Source organism: Adelges cooleyi, unplaced genomic scaffold (genome assembly GCF_023614345.1).
Source record: "Adelges cooleyi isolate 19-005CV unplaced genomic scaffold, UGA_ACOO_1.1 ACOO_flye_CR_arks_rails_tigmint_CR_PRNA_23, whole genome shotgun sequence".
NCBI lineage: Eukaryota > Metazoa > Arthropoda > Insecta > Hemiptera > Adelgidae > Adelges > Adelges cooleyi.
In genome coordinates, this window is record NW_026095893.1 from 18,240,890 (window position 1) to 18,261,372 (window position 20,483).

At 36.9% G+C, this 20,483-nt stretch overlaps 1 protein-coding gene across 2 annotated transcripts in view; it reads right to left on the bottom strand.

Annotated features, from left to right (window-relative positions):
* Positions 1–1,085: 1,085 nt before the first annotated feature.
* Positions 1,086–20,483, bottom strand: part of LOC126835474 (uncharacterized) — a 39,480-nt gene continuing 20,082 nt past the window's right edge. For both annotated transcript variants that reach the window (XM_050568096.1, XM_050568095.1), the window contains exons 3-7: positions 12,127–12,176; positions 4,872–5,052; positions 4,680–4,798; positions 2,029–4,574; positions 1,086–1,863 (exon numbers count right to left, since the gene is read on the bottom strand). In XM_050568096.1, coding sequence (XP_050424053.1) covers positions 1,428–1,863; positions 2,029–4,574; positions 4,680–4,798; positions 4,872–5,052; positions 12,127–12,176 — 3,332 coding nt within the window. In that variant the 3' untranslated portion in view covers positions 1,086–1,427. The remainder of the gene's footprint in view (positions 1,864–2,028; positions 4,575–4,679; positions 4,799–4,871; positions 5,053–12,126; positions 12,177–20,483) is intronic.

Below are 20,483 nucleotides of genomic sequence, written 5' to 3' on the forward strand. Positions count from 1 at the left end.
AACGGGGAATATGATCATCCACTGGATCCATAATATGTATTTAATGGATATCCCCTGGATTAAATTATGTACTTTATAAGGTGATATTATTTAGCTAATTTTTCCACCACTAAATCAGTTTAGCGGTTTCGACTTATTTTGATAGTTAATAAATCAGATTAAACTGTAAACTCGGTCTCCTTTTAATTGAATACAATTTTTCTTTATTATTATATAATATAATATTATATTACAAAGTTCAGAAAAACGTTAATGGTTACTCGGTAAGTTATCGAAATCGCATTGAAATAATTCTAATTAACTGACAATAATCGAGTACACACAATAATACAACAGTTTTTATTTACAATTAATATAAAATGTACACAATAGTTATATGATAATACACCTACATGGCTTGTAATAAAACTTAAATGGTACACGAGTAAGACATAAACATAGAATAAGATTATTATAATATATAAGTATTTGGGCTGTATAATATTATAGAAAATAAACAGTTAATGAAGCATTCAGAATCATTGCATAATGTTGTTATCGTTTAACAATTTTTTTTTGTTTTAAACAATATCAGAATGAAAAATAAAAACATTTAAAGATAAAATATATAATAATTTTTAAGTACAATTTACATAGCACAACAATAGTAACATACTATTATTGTTGTTTTTAATTTAAACATAAATATCGAATAAGACGTTTTACAGCTGGTAGTCTACTTTTGATATATGAGCAAAATTAAAATTAGAACAAAACCTTAAGGCTACAATATTAACATAACGATTCGCCGAGGACTAGAGTCAATAGACATGGTGTGCTCTTGAACATAATAATGTTACAATATTCTAATTAAGTACTAAATATGCATCGAGAATGGCGATTTACATATGAACCCCATTCTATTGGAGCCTAGTGACAATCATCTATTTCGCAGGAAAACCGAGCTGGAAAAAAACTGGTAGGGCAATACGTTACATCATAATATATCTTTATGTATACAAAGTTTTTTTCAGAGTTGACCATATTTGTATTACAATTTAGGACGGACGAATCTGATGGTAAATTTTCATTAGCAGCCAAGTACGTTGACAGTGATCGTGGAACTAGGATTTCAAATATAGCGACTGTACGAGAAATTGTATTTACAAATAGGATTTCTGATTGTGGTTGGATCCATAGCATCGCATATTAACCAGATTTATAGTCTAGACGAATGCCAACGTGGATAGGGGTCCGAAAACGATCGAACCAATAGCCGATCCAATATTTTAGACGTTTTCGCGAGTGTCTTATTGTTGCCATTTAAAAGGCAACGTCGTCGAAATTATAATAGTAATATACAGAATTAAATTTAAAAAATACATTTGATTCGCACATTTATATATGACACGGGCAGTACACCGACCAAATGGGCCGAGTCGAAAAGTCTATGGCCACTTGGAAGCGATTGAGTATAAAGATTTCAGCAGTTCAACCGCTCTGGCGTCGGACTCGTCGCTCAGGCCAGGACCGATGTCGTTGGCCCCTTGCCAAGACGACGTTGTCGGTGCCGGCGTAGTAGTGGTGGTGCTGGTCGACCGACTCCTGTGCACGACTCTTCTCCTGGTGCCTTTCCGGGCTTTCCTGTGCTGCTGACCGCTTTGGACGGGAGTGCCGTCGTCTTTGAGCCGTTGACCGAACGGAATAGCCGAAACGTCGGCAGAAGGTGCAGGATCCGTGGGATTGCCAATTGGCGTGGCGGTGGTGGTCAAGTAAGCCGCCGTCTCGGTGCTCCTGTTTTCCAGCAACGCTTCGATGATGTTGTTCCTGGTCTGCTCCGGATCGTTGTCCTTGTTCGGATCGTTGACCAACAACAGCACCAACCTGTTGAACAAGTAATAAATTAACGAATACACAAGGATGGGTCTAAAGGAATGCATCAACTGTGGAGTGAATGAGAGAGAACAGGCTGAGATGGTAGCTCTCAACACTTGCTCTTCTGCACGTATCATCTATTCTATTTACAATACTTATCGAATAATGTCATACCGTTTAACCGTGTCGTTGGATTCAGCAGTCTTCATGACGTTGATCAAAATGCCAGCTTCCGTCTCGTTCAGATGGCCGAACATGTCTTTGGCCCTCTGAACGATAGCGGTGGTCTCTAAATCTAATGGCGACGGTGTCGTGAAGTAAATGGGCGATTGAGTAGTGAAACGGTCTTCTTGGCCGTTGCCCAACGCGGGGGACGCGGTCCACGTTAACGAGTTGATGACCGAACTGAGTGGTTTGGCTACGCCTACGATGGCGTTGTCTCTGCTGGCGAAGAACGACTGGCTGCCGGCGGTCTGCAGCTGTTCACTGTCGGCTGGTGGCGCATACTCTTGTACACTGCCCGAAGAAGCAGAAGTCCCAGCGTAGTTGGACGTAATGTCCACCAGGGGCGACGTGGTGTACTGAGGCACGATGGTAGACAGATCGGCCAGAGTGGTTAGGTCCTGCGTTATGCCGTTGACTTCGGCAGCCAGGCTTATGGGCGACGTGGTGGCCGCGGTGGTAGTAGAGGCGGCGAGTTCGGGTTTTTTGCTTCGCCGGTTCTTGGAGTCGTCCGAGAACTCGAGCACCTCTTGGTCTTCGACGGTGCTGGATTTCGAGCCGGGAGGTTCGGTCGGTCTCACTTCGGACAGTATCTTGCGGAAGTTTTCCGGGTCGTCTAGGTACGCGGTCAGAGCGCGCGTGAAAACCGCGGCCAATTCCCTGAGTTCGGCGGAAGACCTGTTCAGCACCAAGTTTTGAGCGAAGTTGTTCACCGATTTGCTGGCTTCGTCCATTTCGCCCACGGCGGACTTATTGTCGGCCTCGGTCGCGGTCTCTTTGCGCGTGTCGTTTGGAAACAATTTGTCATAAGCCTCCTTGGTGGTCTGCGTCAGCACCGCGGGCAGCTGTAGGTTCTCGACGGACGTGGTCGTCTCTTCGACCGAGTCCGCTTCGTCGGACTTGGTGGCGCTGGTCACGGTGGTGGTCTGCGGCGAGCCGTTGTTGAAGTACAAAGCCACGGAATTGAGCTCTTCGTCGGTGTTTCGCTGTTGCTGGTAATTGTTTTGGCCGTCCGCGTTGTCGTACAGGCTGTTGTCCGTCAGGGTCTGCAGGGAGTTGACCATGTTCGGTATGAGAGTCTCGCCGGACGGTGACTCGGTCGAGTTGTACACGGTGGTCGTGTAGTCGAAAACGGCGGTTGTGCTGACCACACCGTTGTCCGACGACTGTTGGAACTCGGTTGTCACCGGTTGATTGGCTTGTGTGTTGTGATTTTCGGGTTGGAAACCGTAATAGCCTGAATTTTGATTTGCGACAAACGAAGAAGATTCCGCCGGCTGTTGACTCTCTCTGGCCGCGACGGTTTGTTCGGTGTATGACGACGGCAAAGATGTGGTAGTGGGTGGTTGGTACGACTGTTCGGTTTGATACGTCGGCTGTACCGGACCCGTTTGTTGATTCCAATTCGATTGGGTCGCCGTTGCGCTAACGGTCGGTTGGTTTTGGCTGGTCGGCACGTTACCAGAGCTTTGGTCCCATTTTCCGTTGGTAACCGCCGGACTGGGCGACTGGTATCCGTTATTCGTCGGCAAGTTGTTGGCGCCTTGACTCCAGTTGTTGCTGACTTGCGACGACGCAGTGGTCGGTTGTGACTGATAAGCAGGTTGGAAGCTGCTTGCTTGGTTCCAGTTCGATTGGCCGGCTGTAGTGAATTGAGAATGGTATCCTTGTTGATAGTAATTGCCGTTGTCTTGGTTGACAGCTGGGTTTACCGTGGAAGTAGGCTGTGCGTTATAATTTACAGACTGCAATCCGCTATTGGCGTTATACTTCCAGAAAGGTTGTGCTGCGGTTGTCGATGGAGTTTGGTAAACGCCAGATTGGAAGCCGTCGTTGGCGTTTTGAGTCCAAGGTGATTGCGCAGTTGTGATTTGCGTTTGGAAGTTATTATTGTTATTGTTACTATAGAATCCCTGATTCCAGTTCGGTTGAACGGTCGTGGACGGCGTTTGATAGTTTACAGATTTAAAATTATTGAAATTGTTCCACTGGGGTTGAACGGTGGAAGACGGTACTTGGTATACGGCAGGCTGTGGGTTAGCATTGTTGTACCAATTGTTCGCGGGCACGTTGGACTTTGAATAATAGCTATTGAAACTTGCCTGGTAGTTGTTACCGCCGACGATCGAACCGGATTCGGCGGGTACTTGATTTTCTCCTTTCAGCGAATCGCCAAAATAACCACCCTGATTCTGCGGTAATCTTGATTCCGAATTGAAAACCGTAGTACTTGGCCCGAACGAACGCTCGGTCACAGTAACGCTATTCGTGGGCAGTGTGGTTTGCACTCTCAGCATTGATTTCGACTGCGCCTCAGTTCGCTGTTTGAAACCTCTTTGGTCGGCAGCCAGCAGCTCTGCGCTCTCTTCGTACTGCTCTATTGACCGTTCGCAATCCACCCGGAACCACCAGTCGCATATCAAATGAGACTGCCGGAAAATCGTACCGTTAGGACACAAAAACGAAACCTTCCTTCCGTTGTCGCATATGTGGAATACCTGTGTAATGAAAACAAAGCAAAAATTACAACCGAAATTTATACCATTAGGTATTTTGGAGAGTGTCTTCCTTAACCCTGCGACGGCCGACCATGACGATCTTACCTGGCAATCGGTCTCCAAGTCTGCGTAGTAGCCCGGTTTTTTCACTTTCTTGCAGCTGAACTCGGTGTGCGGAATCGAAGACAGTATGGGAAAGTCTACGCCCGGACGACCCATCACGCCTAGAGGTAAAATGTGAGTATATTACAATCGTTACACAAACGTACCAACCCCAATTATAGATCCTGTGATTACCTTGATAAGATTGAAAATCCTCGTTGGTCGCGCTCTGCAACTTCCTGGGTATCCTCTTGAGACTTTGCCGCTGCTCGCTGTAGTTCTTTTCCACATCGTCAAAGTCTTCCAAGTACGTGGCCGCTCTCAGCGCTTCGGCCACTTGCGGCAAGTCGTCGGTGCTCTTTATCGACAATTTCGCCTGAAAACAGCACGTTGTCAGTGGTGACAGAATTGAAAGAACAGCAGCACAGAGGGATATTGAACTGGCGAGTATTTAGGCAAAGACGTGATGTTCTGTTATTATATAAATTTGCGTTACACGGGTCGGTGGAACGGGTAGAAGCGAACCGATCGAACTTGAATCGACACCGCACAGCCACGGCCGTTTTCGGACGATTTCGTGCCGCCAGGTGGTTTTTCGGTCACGACAAACCGATATTTCTTCAGCCCGGCCGAGAGAAGGTATAAGACGGTCCGATGGGAACCGAGTTTGTTAAGGAAAAATATATTACACTACCGACGACGACGACCGCATGCGGCAGAGGGAGACCTCTCACGAACACGTGGTCCTATGCTATAATAATGTTATTTTTATCCGGTAAACTTTTACTCGGTTCCAAACGCTGTCCTCGAAAATTGCCATTAAAAACAAAAAAAAATCCCATAAAAAGAAATACTACACCTATTCCAATGGCACGTGCGGAGGAGATACAGGTGTATAAAAATAATTTTATAAAGGCAAACGTCAAAATGACAGTTCGAAGTACTTATCCGTTCAAGGCCGGCCATTAAAACGCGTTGGTTTCAAGAGATTTCTTCGATACACTACTTACGGTTAAAAAGCCTATGACTGTATAATAATCGTTATGGGCTTAAACGATTTCGCTAATAGACTTGCAGTGAGTGAAACTTAAGCGTTAGATGATTTCGCAGTAGTTCTACTTTTGTAGTAGACCTACAAAGTTGTTGAATTTGCTGACTCAATCTGAAATTTGCAATTCGATTGAACCAACCTCACCGTTGAGCGAATGTACTTTAATGTTTTATTTTTCATATCATGTTCATATATATTTGCCAATCTATTTTTAAAATCCATAAAGGCGCGGCCATTTCTTCGAGTAAATTTTTATATTTTCGTTTGTCAGCACTTAAAAACGGCGCGTTTTTTTTTTACCAATCCAATTATTATTATTATAAATATCATATTATGCAAATAATCGTTTGCGTTTTCCATAACTTTCGGCAGCTCGAAAGTACCAAAAAAAAATATTGTTAAGGAGACAAAAAAACCACGAAATTATGCGAAAATTATTTCTAATTATTATTATTAAAAAAAAATACCCAAGTATTGTGCTCTGCCGACCTCTGTTGTTGACATTATTATAATAATTGAATTATTATCATAGGCAGTTGTGTGTGCCGGACAGGAAACCCACGTCCGATATGGTCATAAGCACTGCATTTAATGATTTTTTTTGTCAAATTATCGCTCTTGTGGTTTTTTTTTTAAGAGGGCCAAATTATGGCTCGCGTGAAACGCCTAATTGAATACACATAATGTTCCCTGGTTAATAACACTCTGTGTGTGAACACACTGTATAATAAAATATGTTCTGTGTAGATAACATAATATAATATTATTTCTTATACACACCGGGGAAACTACCGTTTCACACGAACCGCATTATTATTAGCACACCGGCGAGGCTTATCGGGTTTTTCCATTCTATGTACATCTTCAGCACATACCTTCTTGTAGTACTTGCTCGAGCACTTGAGGTTAAAGATCTTTTCCGGTCTCAAGTTTGTTACGATAGTAAATGTCACGCAGAAATTAAAAAAAATATATATATATATAAACAGGGTGATCATGTTATCGCGAACCGCTCAATAACCCATTGGGTTTGATTAATAAAGAGGTTTTTTTTTAAAAATAAAATGTGATCTCAATTTTCCCAACCCCTTCCCAAACTAAATAATTATTCTTATACCAACTTTTAAAACTTAAAACGGTAACGCGTACGTTTCATTAACTTTGTATAAATTATGTACTGAAAAATTTGACTGGAAGGTAATAGAACCAAAAAAAAAACTGATTTTATTTCTACTACTCGCATGGTAATAATTTTAACACTGTTAAAATGTATTTTAGTACTTAAATATAATATTTATATTATTATAGTTCAGAAATTATTTAATAATTTTTATTGACTGAGTATACTAGTAATATATTATAATAATGATCAACACATTTGATGAGGAATTTCTTTATTATTATTATTATTGAGTATTTAGAAAACAATAGAAATGACAACTTCGAGAACTCATTATTAAGTAAGTAGAAGTTATTTTTGTGTAGGTAAATTAGGTAAAAAGGAATGGCATAGACTTGGATTATAGGTTCAAATATCATAATTTATTGTATTTTCTAATTTAGATAATATCATTATTATGTCTTGCCTGTTCTGAGTGTAACAATGGAAATAATTCTTATAACCCAATACTTTTTTTTAGGCTTTCAAAATAGAAAAAAATATTTTAATGACCACTAAACAATGTGTTATAAAAATTATACATAAATTACTTATAGAAACCGCAACGTTAAAAGAAACTGATAGCCAGTTTTGAATGACTATTTTCAAAACTTTTGAAGTTTAGGGTAGGATGTGTAATATTATTTTTCCTAAGTTTCAAACTCTTATAGCTTTAAAAATAGTCATCCAAAACCGGTCATCGACCGATTTCTTATTAAACCGTATGAGATATTGAGTGATCCAAGTTAAAATGACCACACTGTATAATTTAAATGCTTGATATTCCTAGACAGGCATTTGAAAATGTTGAGGTTCGGGTTCGGGGGAAAAATCTTAAAATATAACAGTAATAGTGTTTATGATTTTGAAAGCAATCTTCGAACAACTAGCAGTACTCGTATAGTTTAGTCTGCTGAATTATAAATAGCACTTCAAAGTATTGAGAATAGTAAAATTAGTATAATACACTTCGATGAGGTATTGTTTACCTAACCTAACCTTACCTCGATTCCAACGTTTTCATTGGTTATTAAAATATGTGATAACTGATAAGTGATTGTATTTTTCAATTTGTCAGTTTGTGTTATTATTTGGCATTCAATTTTACTTTCTTTTAACGTTTCGGTTTATATAAATAATTTATGTATAATTTTTTGTAAACACATTGTTTAGCGGTCATTAAAATATTTTTCTCTATTTTGAAAGCCTAAAAAAAAGGGTAGGTAGTGATAAGAATTATTTCCATTGTTACACTCAGAACAGGCAAGACATAATAATGATATTATCTAAATTAGAAAATACAATAAATTATGATATTTGAACCTATAATGCAAGTCTATGCCATTCCTTTTTACCTAATTTACCTACATGAAATAACTTCTGTTTACCTAATAAAGAGTTCTCGAAGTTGTCATTTTTATTGTTTTCTAAATACTCAATAATAATAATAAACAAGTTCCTCATCAAATGTGTTGTCCATTATTATATATTACTAGTATACTCAGTCAACAAAAATTATAAAACAATTTCTGAACTATAATAATATAAATATTATATGTAAGTTTTTTTTTCAACTTTTATAACTCATACTGACCCTATTTTTGTAGAAAAACTTAAATTTCTACTTCAAACAATATATTCTCAAAAGTACTCGGATTTAAGTTGAAAGTTTTTTTATTGATTTTTCAAATATAATAAAAAATGAAATTGGATTGAAAACGTTACCAAGCCACAATGTACACTATTCGTTATAGCTACCAGACAATTGTATTAGTAAAAAAAAAGATTTTCAATGTCAAGTTATGCCTTTTTGGGACGACACCCACGGTTCGTTGCAGTGTCAATATATTTTATCGTTTCAAAATGCATAACATAACATTTTGTTCTTATTTTAGTTTGTAATCGTAACTATGTAATCGTTGAGCTGAAATATTTAGCCAATAAAGGCTATATAAAACAAAAACAAAAATGCTTTCAATCCCTATCACAATACCATAACGTGCATAATGTTTCCCAGACTTTTTTTTTATAGTATTGAGAGTACAGTTCTCATGATAAAAACCGCGAAACAATGACGATTGCACTGTGCCGGTGGATCAACTAATTACATGATGATGGCAATAATAATGTTAATAATAATAATTATTACTATTGTTACTTCCGAGACACGGTTCGTATAGTGGTGGTCTCTTGCCCACTGGGTCTGAGGTAATCACGCCGGACGGTCGTTAGCAAAAAAAAAAAAAACCCGGCAAAAACGTGTGAAAAATTACAATGTATGAAATGTGAAAAAAAAAAAAAAACAACCAACACATATTTCAATGTAGTGCGCCACGAAGGAGCTGATATAGAAAAAGAGAGGTGCTCGGACAACACAATAGATCATCGCCGGCCCGGGTCGTGTGGAGTAATAATAATATTATAACAACATTATTATTATTACCATCGTTGACCGACATAATCGCATAACCCGGTTATTGTTGCATAATAACAATAACAATCCGTATGGGAGAATCGTATTGTACTTAAATACGAGAGACGCGTTTGGAGACGTTACGCCGCGGATTCGTCTCAGACCAATTAATAGCGAAACAATAAAAAAATTAACGCTAGACCGTTCCAATTGTAATTATTATTCTCATTACCTACTCCTCTACAGCTGATTACGTTGTCCTGTCATTATTTAACTATCCGTTTCCTGTTGCCCGCATCACAACAGTCGTGTGCCCTAAAAGGCTTTAGAAAAAAACATAGCGACATTTTTCGGACACCTGATACGACATACAGAAGACCAACAACATCTACAGAGCGTCGCTAGCTGTACGAATTACAAGACACCGAAACAAAAATGCTAAAGACCAGTAGCATAGCCTTGCTCCGAAGAGAGAGATAATCCATTAAACAGACCATCGGTATATTTTAACCGTGTCCCACCGACCTATCCTAAGTGTTGAGACTTTGGAGAATCGACTAGCGTGCATCATCTAAAGGTCAGAGATTTTTACAATAGTCTTGGGTTGTTCGAAATGTTAACATCTTTGTGCAGTGTCCCAAACGCGCAACAGTGAGATGTGATGACCACGTGTCCATTTGTTAACCGGTGCCATCGTCCATCATCATTGCTGGCATCTGCAAACTGTTAAAAACGAATTCCGTTTGAGTTATTGTTTCAAGCGGAGCCGAATAAAAGAAAGTACCGCGGCAAAATATCTACAGCAATGACGGTTCTGAGGAAACAAAATATTATGTTATAATTGCATAACGGCCTCGTTGTGAACACATAGAAAAAAAAAATTACAAGTTATTCTATAGTCTATCGTGTGGGCTTCCGCTAATGTGATCGAATAATGGAGTGGTATTTTTTTTAGTTAAAAATGATCTATGCAGTTTTAATGGATAGTCTTCGAGACAATGGCTATGCAACGGATTCGCCGAGGAAACTACTAATACGGCTGTTAATGGGCGGCGAGTCGATGACAGTGAACAAAGCGTTGCACAATTTGAACCACTCGTTCCAAGAGCGGTCAGAAGCCATCGACCGATTTTTAGTTTGGTTCAATTTGTTTAAATTATACTATCGATAGCTGTAATCATACCGAACGGTGTTTAATACACTGTTGTCCAGGCAATTCAAAACAAACAGTATAGAGTTGATTATTTTTATTATTTAACGACCGAATACCTCCTAATCAAGTCGGCACTGCTTTTGTCAGCATGTCGTTGGCGTTTGTGTCTTGGATTTATGTTTACTCGTGCGTAATACTGGTGTTGCTGTACAAACTTTTTGTAAGTATTACCACCCCGTTGTTGGTGTATTCTGTAGGTGTGTCATTTTTTTTTTTTTTCGACGGAAACATCTCTCAGGTCGGCGATAAACCACCGGCAAACCGGATTGTCCGTCCGCGAGAGAACACCAGCAACACGATGGCGTACGACGAACCCGGAGAACAGCTGGCAATGCCTCTGGTAAGTGTTGGTATATTATTTGGAAATATTGCAAAATTTTGATTGTGTTGGCACAGTTCAACTCCAATAATGCCGACCCGTTCGTTTACGACGGTAACCCGCAAACCCGGGAAATAGTGCAACAGGTAATAAGCAAAAGAGCGTTAAGGGATGAGGATTTCCAACTGCTGGCCGAAGACACCAAGAAACTAGCCCTGACCGCGGGCAAAGAGCCGTTTTTCGAGGAAGCAAATTTCGAAGCACTGGCCAGAGAAGTCGAAGAAAAAATGACCGTGTTGTACGACGAGGTGTGTGTGTCTGTTTTCAACAGCTGTCAAAATACTTAGTTAACCGTTTGTGTTCATTTCAGGCGCCGTGAACGACCATGGTAAATGAAAAATATGAATAAACTGTAGAAATACACATATATAAATGGCAAACTCAAGTATCATCTGTTTGGTTTTTCAAAAAATAAACATCTTTTTAGTCTACCCTAGTTAGTTGTACGGCACCTGTACTACTGAAACGTTGATTTTGAGTGATCAAAAAGTGCAAAACAACACTTGGAAGCATTGGAAATTATCTGAACGAAAATATAGACTAAGGTCCATACGTATAAGGGATGACTAATAAGCATTATCAAAGTATTGATAAATATAGTGAAATTTGTACCTATAAATATAGGGAAAACGTAATTATCAAAATATTAATATTTTCCAAAAAATCCAGTGTCTTACATCAGATGAATTACACTGTATATTTAATGATTTCAGTAATTTTCATTTGACTTATTGTTTTACAAGATTGGACGCTCTAATTACAATTTATATTATTAAAACCTTGTAATAAATCAATTTTTACCTGCTTTTTCTTACTATTAAGAAAATGTAGGAGGTTCATAATGGGTAGCTTAACTAATTAGCTGGACATTATTTGATTGAAACGGTTCAAACAATTTTAAGAGATTTACATACGAGTCAGTCAACTTGCTGGTCAAACTAAAATGACTTCAGTCTGCAATAATTTATCAGTCTGATTCTTTATAAGTATGCAAACATACAAGTGAAAACTACTAAATAAATTGTGCGGTAGTTATTTGTGTACTCGGCTGAAATTATCACTGCACCTAAACATTATGAGGTACAAATCATTACTGTTTTTGCATCATTTGCTGTACACATACACAACAGATGTATTAACTAGACATAGATATATTATTAGTTAGTTGATAAACAGAGCAATATTGGTTTGTGGAGTAATAAAAAAAATAGCTGAACAATGTAATTATTATTTACCTGGCCGGCGTTTTTCGCAGCGGATCCCGTCACTCCAACAACGGCACAAACTGAAAATAAAAAAAAATTACACAATAAATTAATAACCTGACAAACGTTGATCACACTGTATATTTTTATATTAACATATGCAATTTAATATAACATATTATGGTGAAATGCAGGGTGAACCAATTATTGATAATTTTGTTGAGACTCGGATACCTACTAATATAGGTGATATTAGGTACTATCAGTGTTATGATTCAAATGTGAAATAATGAAAACGCCATTACCGGTAGAATAAAATCATTAGGTACAACATTATAATGTGTATGTATCTATAACGTGCGAGTGAAAAATAATTTTACTATCGACCGATTGGTTTTTTCATCATTGCCGATTGCCAGTCTGTCGGCGCCTATTAATATGGTAAAATTATTAAACTTGTATGGATCCAATAAAATCAACTATATACTCTATTGCCACACACAGTGATACTTTTTCACAATAGTAAAATAGTTACATATCGTTATTGAAAATAACCTTTGTGACATGACCAAATTTTGTGTAATATTTAAAGTCACAGCGTTTGTCCATAACATGTTATCATAAAATTTAAACTTTAATTTTTTTGGTGTACAAACCAAGTTGTTGCGGTCATAATGCGTTATTTAAAAAAAATGAATAGGCTGAAATATTAGAGATTACATCTCTCTATGCGGTTGCCACTCGATACAATTAGGTGCAATAATTGTATCCGTTTATAAATATTCATTAACTAACATAACATATTGTATGATAATACCTTCGAATTGGCAGTCGACCGCAACAGATTCTTTAACCCCCCCCCAAAGTAGTATATTGAATTAGAAACATCAGTGCAAGTTGAGTAATGTATTAACGTCCCACTTGAGCTGGCCGAGTACATCGGTTATGTAAAAACGCACCAAGTTCATATTATTGTTGTATTCGGTTGGAATTAAAACGAACAAAATTCAATTGAATTGTGCTGAAGGTTATCGCGTTATTTTTACATATCGTTTCCTGCCAATTTCAGACAATGATCTCTTGATGGTATTTCAACATCACAACGTTTAGTGTGGCTAATCAGTAATCCATATCTTTATAATATAATGGCCGAGACGATAGCAGCTAACAATAGAATTATTTTAAACGCACTCATTTCAGTCAAGAGTCTAGAATGGAATGTAATTATTCTGTGCATACATTATTTATGTACTCTTTATACTATGTACATAAACAATTATTGAAATAAACTGTTAAACCGCTATTGTAAGGCAGTATTAACTTATATTGTATTTAAAATGTGTTCTGTAAGAACTTTTACTCTTAATGAACAACTTTTAGTTTACACAGTTTGTAAGTATATGAAACGTTGATTTAGATTGTAAATTGTATAACATTTCCTTCAATTTAAATGTCTATTTTTAGAATCATGTATCGTACCAATTTTACCATTATATATGAATATAAAAACCGGAAATCCTAATTGAATTTGGGAAATTCACCAATGATTGTAAGAGGTGATAGTTTCTATACAAATTGAATAAGGTTTAGGAATTAAAATGCCGTGTAGATATTTTTTTTTAATCTTAGAAAAAGTAAAGCTATTATAAACTAAATCAATTTCACTGAAGATATTAGCTAACCATTCTGAAACGTATTAAGTGACCAAGACGTGTGTTATAGTATTTTTTTTTTTTTTTGTAGGTAATCTACAAAGTAAAGAGACAGAGCTGTCGATTTCGTTTATCTTAAATTGTGTGATTCCACTCACTGGGCGACACATGTATAATATTATATTGTACTATTATATACAAGCATTTTATAGATATGATTTCTACGATCATCATGTACTTAAATCCCGGCGCAACGTTCGATATAAGCGAAAAGTGCATTCACCATATTATTATTATTATTAAAGAATGCACGTTGGCAGAAAATTGTTTTTCACTTTCCGCGTTGTCCAGCACACCGCACCAACCGTGTGTATGTTATTCTAGTAATTCTATTTACTATACACCATGGCCCAGCATGTTGGATTATGCACGTTATGTTGTACCTGCGTACGATAGAGTCACATGGTGTACAAATGGCTGACCGCAGCTTTTACAGACCAGCTTAAACGAGATAAGACCAGCATGCAATAGCTGCATAGAGCTTTTCTTCTGTGTTCTCTCGTTCCCATCATTGCACTAATGATACTGATACCCTTTTTAGCCATAACAACGGCAATAGGTAGGTGGAAGCGTACTAACAAATTTGATCCAAAGTGCTTGGCAACCGCGGTTGGCTTTTCGGATCAAAGAGACTTTAACGCGCGCCGGTGTTGTCGGTAGCTATCGCAGCGAAAATCCACAATTGTTGGTTTTATAAACACACAATAATAATATTATGATCATTATTCATTCGAGAAAGTCACGTCCATTCCCGCTAGTGTGTAGGTTAACCCCGACGAAAATCACCAAGCATTCCGCCGGTAATCAAGCCACTGTATTGTCCATCAATATTGTAATACCTATATTTTATTATTGTATTTTTTTTATACAAGCCACAGCCGCGGCTGAATATGCCATCAGAGCCATGTCGATGAGATATAATTTCGACGGGATGATTAACGACCGTGACATTGAATCGCTTAATTTTTTTTTTCCCAGCTTAAAATTTATATGCGATTATATTATTATTAACATATTAGTTACGGACAGGCGAACGCGTCCGACGGCATTCGGATTGTGTACACAATGATATAAAAAAATAAATAATAAAAAAAACCGAAACCGGTGAAAGCACTTGTTTTGTGTGCGGCGTTGTCGCTGGGCTGACCAATATAATAAATTTAAAAAAAAAAATACTATGCTAATAACGGTAATGGCGTCTGCGGCGGTGCTGTTTGGATGTAATCGATAGGTCACGGCGGAGTAATCGAATCTGGACCGGTATAGGTACTTAATTATCTTGTATTACTATTATATTATATTTTATTATCAGAACAAACGGCTCGTGACGGGTGACCCTAACCCTGAGACCCCAATGGGGTGGATTAAAAACCAATAATTATCAATTGTGGACTAGCAAATCTCTATACGATCTCCTCTTCCTGGGCATTCCTATCACCTCTCCACAAAGTACCTACTCTTCCCACTGGTCCTTTTGCCATGTGATGCCTCACATATTCCTGTTCCAGTGTTCTGCCCTCCGTTCATTCCATTACTCGCATAATGTCTGTTTGTCGTTTCCTAATTGCTTATTAAAATTAACGCTTCATTAAAATATATCTTTGACGATTGCCAGTTTGTTTTACTAAACCGGACTATAGCGGTTTGATTCACCGCGGTGGAGATGCGAACGAATTCATGTCCGACTTGACCTTGCTCATGTGGGAACCAAGACGGCGCCACGGGGCGCTAACGAGAGGAGGTGAACGGAGGATTTTCGTTTTATTGTGTGTGTGTGCCCGAGATTAAATAATAATATCTAGTTCGTGCAAACGTTTAGATGATTTTATCCGCACCAATAATAATCGCTGCGTCGCGGTCGTCTGAGAGAAATAGTGTGTATGATTGTGCGCATAAATCAGACAAGAAGATCCGCCGGCAAACGGTCCAAACGATGAGATAGTGTACACAACAACAACAGCAACCGTGTCAAGGTCGCTGGAATCGATTTCATGCAATTGCCCGCCGCCGTTATTTTATAATAATATTATGCTGTCCAAACTAAAGCGACAATAACCTGAAAACCCGAACAATATTACACCTACGCCTAAAGACTAAAATTTAATATTATATTTAAACAATTTTAACTTTTTCTACACAAACTACCAAACGAAGGTGATTCGCGATGTCGTCTGGCGTGAAAGTCGTTTTGTTTAAAGAAAAAAAGTAAATAATAAGGCCTCCAGAGGTGATGGAGAAAACCGTCAGTAAAATAACCCACAAAAATCTTCTGCTTTTGTTTGGGTTTTTTTTTTCTTCATATTTTTAATTAAAAACATTAACCGACCACACGTTTGATAATAATTAAATAACACCGAAATACACAAAATTTAAAGAAAAATTGTTCGATACTAACGTCAAATGTTACAATTATTACTTTTCAACAGTTACCGAGTCAGTTAAATTAGTATAAATTGAATTTACACTTTCCAAATTACAACTTGTAATTTTTGACAACTTTGTAAATTTACTTTCGAGTTAAGTTCGCTCGATCTAATTCGATTGGGGCTATAAAGATGTTAAAAAAAAAAAACAATAAAACTTATATCTATTAAGCTGAACCCGTTTGTATAATAAAAGGTGTAAAATAAAAAGAAGATACAGCGTTTGTTAATACCGACAAATTTTATTGTATTTTATTACTTCACAAAAAAAAAAAACACTTAATAATCCATTTCTCACACTTTCTACCGCCGAAATATTTTCTTCGATATAATTTATCTAATTTCGGGATGACATATTTATACTTTAAATGAAACAAAAAAAAAATATGAAATTTATTTATTTAAACGTAGCATATTTTTTAGGAAGTGTTTAAGCGATTATTATATATACATTCACGGGAGAGGTGAAAGTATTAAATTATTGAAAAAATTACATTTATGTTTATTGTTTTTATCGACATTTGAATGTAACATAAAAAAAAAGTCTCTAATTTCCTATGCAAATAATTCGTTTTGTGCGTTTTATTACTTTTGAGTGATTACAAAGCAGTACATCGCATAATTACATCAGCTGAATTAGATACAGCGTAGTGCCTTTGGATAGAAACACATATGCTATATTATTATTACCTGCTATTATTGTTCATGGACAAGACATTAGAAAATCTAGTTCTGTCGATGCCGATTAGAAACTACCATATGGGAAAAATGTAAGACGCCAACGATGATCGATACCACGTTATAACAATACCGATAATAATAAACACAATAAGCGCAATAAGTTGGTAATTATTATTAAATGTATACATATATACATAATATAAACGTGGCGTATGACAATATCGACAGTGATATTAATTGGATTAATCACATTCGGACAATCGATTGGCAAGAGTGGTTTTTTTTTTTAATTGGTAACCGTGCCGCGGGTATTATAATGTGTGTCTCTGTTTGTGCGAGCGATATAGTAATATAACAGTTATTCTTGTTATTAAAAAAATATGAAATCGACAGACGGACTGATGATGCGATGGAAATCACATGTTTATGACTTTGGATAAAATTGTTTAGCTTAGATGCGGAGCTGAGAAGGTATTGTTTTTACAATGATGTGTTTTTATTTTTTATTTTTGTGTCTGGACTCACGATATCTCGTAAACCGCCGAACCGATTTCTTCGTGTAGCAACTCTATAGATCAGAAATCATACCTGGAAGGTACTCTAATGGGCCAAACATTTAAAGAAGTCACCACTTCCGCATCGAAATCGAGAAAAACACCCAAAAAATTTACAAATATTTCAACTTAAAATTACGATGCTCTATAACTTTTTTGAAATGTAGTGGAAAATGTTCCAAATTTATATGAATTGTTCTTCAAACTTAGTACTATCGATAAACATTAACAAACCAAAAAAATATCATAAACCCTTTCCCTTAAAAGGGATAGAAATTTTTTCTTTATTTTACTTTTTCAAGCAAAGTCTTAAAGATTCACATCTGAACATTAGGCCGAAGGTAGGTCTAAAATGGAACTACGAGTATAGCATATACAATTTTCTCAAAAATCTGTAGTCAAATTTTTTTTTTATTAAGGAAAACCCCCAAAAATAGGGTAAATTTACACTTAGGTCGTAGTCAGTTTCTAGGTTGCTATGTCCGAGTGAATCAAAAGTCAACAGGTAATGAAAATATTTTCATTCTATTGTTAATTACGATACAAGGGTAACTATGACAGTACATTTTTATAGACAGACGATCAACCCTTGTCGTATGCACCCTGCACAAGACTAAATATTAAATTTTAAGTACATTATTGCTGGTCCCACGATATCTTCTAAACCACTATAACTGGTTTGAACATACTATCCACAGATTCGCATCGAAGCGTTTATTTAAAAGTGATTTTATCACATTCAGTTATAATAAAATCTGTAGACCTGTGACCTCTCCGTCCCCACTATACTGGCTTTTATTAATTTTTGGTGAAATCACATTTATACCCAAATAAATGTTAGCAGCAAACGCTAGATTTCAATTAGATTGCATATTTGACACTTTTCAGCACAATATCTCAAAAACAGATAGGCACTAGACACTGCATCTTATGTATCCTAAACTTGTACGACACTTGTACTACGCCCATCCTCGCAAGTGCAAGTGCACGTGTGACAACAAGAGGTGCTGTATTTTGGAAAGTGATGGACTTTATTCAGAAAAATGTTTCTTACTCGTGCAAGACGGACCGACAAACCCGTCTTGACCGTTTTCCTGCGCTTTTCTGTGTGAAATAATTGTTATTATTTAAATTATTCTTCCATTGTGTCCGACGGCATGATAATTGGACGCGTTTCCGACGGGACACGTCGTTCGTGTCTCGGAAGCTCCTCCTCTTCTTATAATATTACAGTGTGTTTTTTTTTTGTACCGTTTTATTTGCTTTGGGGTTCGTTCTCACAATACTGTGTGCGTGTATATGGTAAATCTCTACTACACCTTTTGTTTTTTATCGATTCCGACCCCGTTAAGATATCTCAACACCGCGAGGACAAGACAAGTTAATAATTATTATTATCACTGTTGTTGCCGTCTGTGTGCGTGCCCGACCCGGCGGTCGGCATCGTGTGCTTTCTCCGTTAGGTATATCCGAGAACAACACGTGTGTCATCCGGAAACCGACGTCGCACCTATGCACTATGTTGTGATGTCACCCACCGGCGGCTCATGGAATAATACATTTAAATGTGACCCTTAAGACGAACGAATGCATTCCATGCACACGAGTCCACACACTATGTATGTCCTGATCGATCCGTCTCTAGCACTAAAAAGCCATGTAATATCTCTGACTTTGCACTTATACACTTATTACAATACTGCTATTTGGAGTAGGCGTACCAAGATTTACTACTCATAGAATATCGGTAACAACTAAGCACATTCTCCTCGCTTGGTGTGCTTATAGTTGTTACCGATTTAAACTGTTTTCTATCTTATCGTTATCGAATTGTTACTTAAATTGTTCTTTTGAAATGACAACGATGGATGCCTACCATGTATAAATATAATTTCGCAATATTGTGTAGAATGTGTCATTTTGCATAAAAAATAATAAAATGAAAAGTTCTGTTGTAGGGGAAATTATGCAGTCGTTGGCACATAGTAAAATGGTGTAGCAAAATATATAAAACATAATAGCTTAGTAAGTTATAATAGAATAAATGTATAAAAACGAATATTGGATATAATAATATTCAATCAATAATACCATGTGTATAGGTAACCATCGATTACAGATTAATAATACTGTTCAGATGTTCAAACAAAAAAAATTGTATTAGTTTTTCTAATAAAAAATTACAAAAAGTTATACAAATACTAAAAAAAAAAAGGGCGTATAAGGAGTATACATTTATTAGAAACACCCATGTGTAGACTTAAATAAAAATGGTTGTCACATTTTTAGCATCTTTTAATGAAAAACTTGAAATATTATTTTTTACAACCGAAAAACAATTATAAACATTTATTGTAACGTGCAATGACTTTTCTAATATAAAATCATCAAATTATGTTTAGTCAATTAACTTACTATGAACTATTATAACATATTTTATTCAAGTATTCTGAGAAAACAGATAAGTTGATATCTAAATATAGATTCATATGGGGTTTTTCAAGCAGTGTAAGCTCTAGATTATTTTCTAATCTAGGTTTCAATTAAACTAAGTATGAATTTTGAAAATTTTCTTTACTATCACATAATTTGTTTGTAAATAATTGAAATGTAAAGTACAAGTAAGATAATTAATGTGTTTAAAAAACGAACGTGGACCTTATATTTTACCAGATTGTTAGACCCAATAGACTAGGTCCTAGAATATTGTAATATTATGTTATTAAATACAAGCGGTCGACAACCTTATTACTCGCCCGGCGGGTACGAAACGCCAAGATTAATTATTATAGAGGTGATAATAATCAAGCAGGAGGCCTCGTCGGTTTGTTTTGACTAACACGGTGGTGATGAGCCCATGACAAATACTTTTGGACAATATTAACACAACCGGCTATTAGTCGACTGTCTGCATAAATCAGCCACGGCGATGGCACAAGATGAGTATATAATATAGTACTTTACATGCGTAATGCCCGGTTTGTATAATAATAATAATAATATATTGCCATGACCTT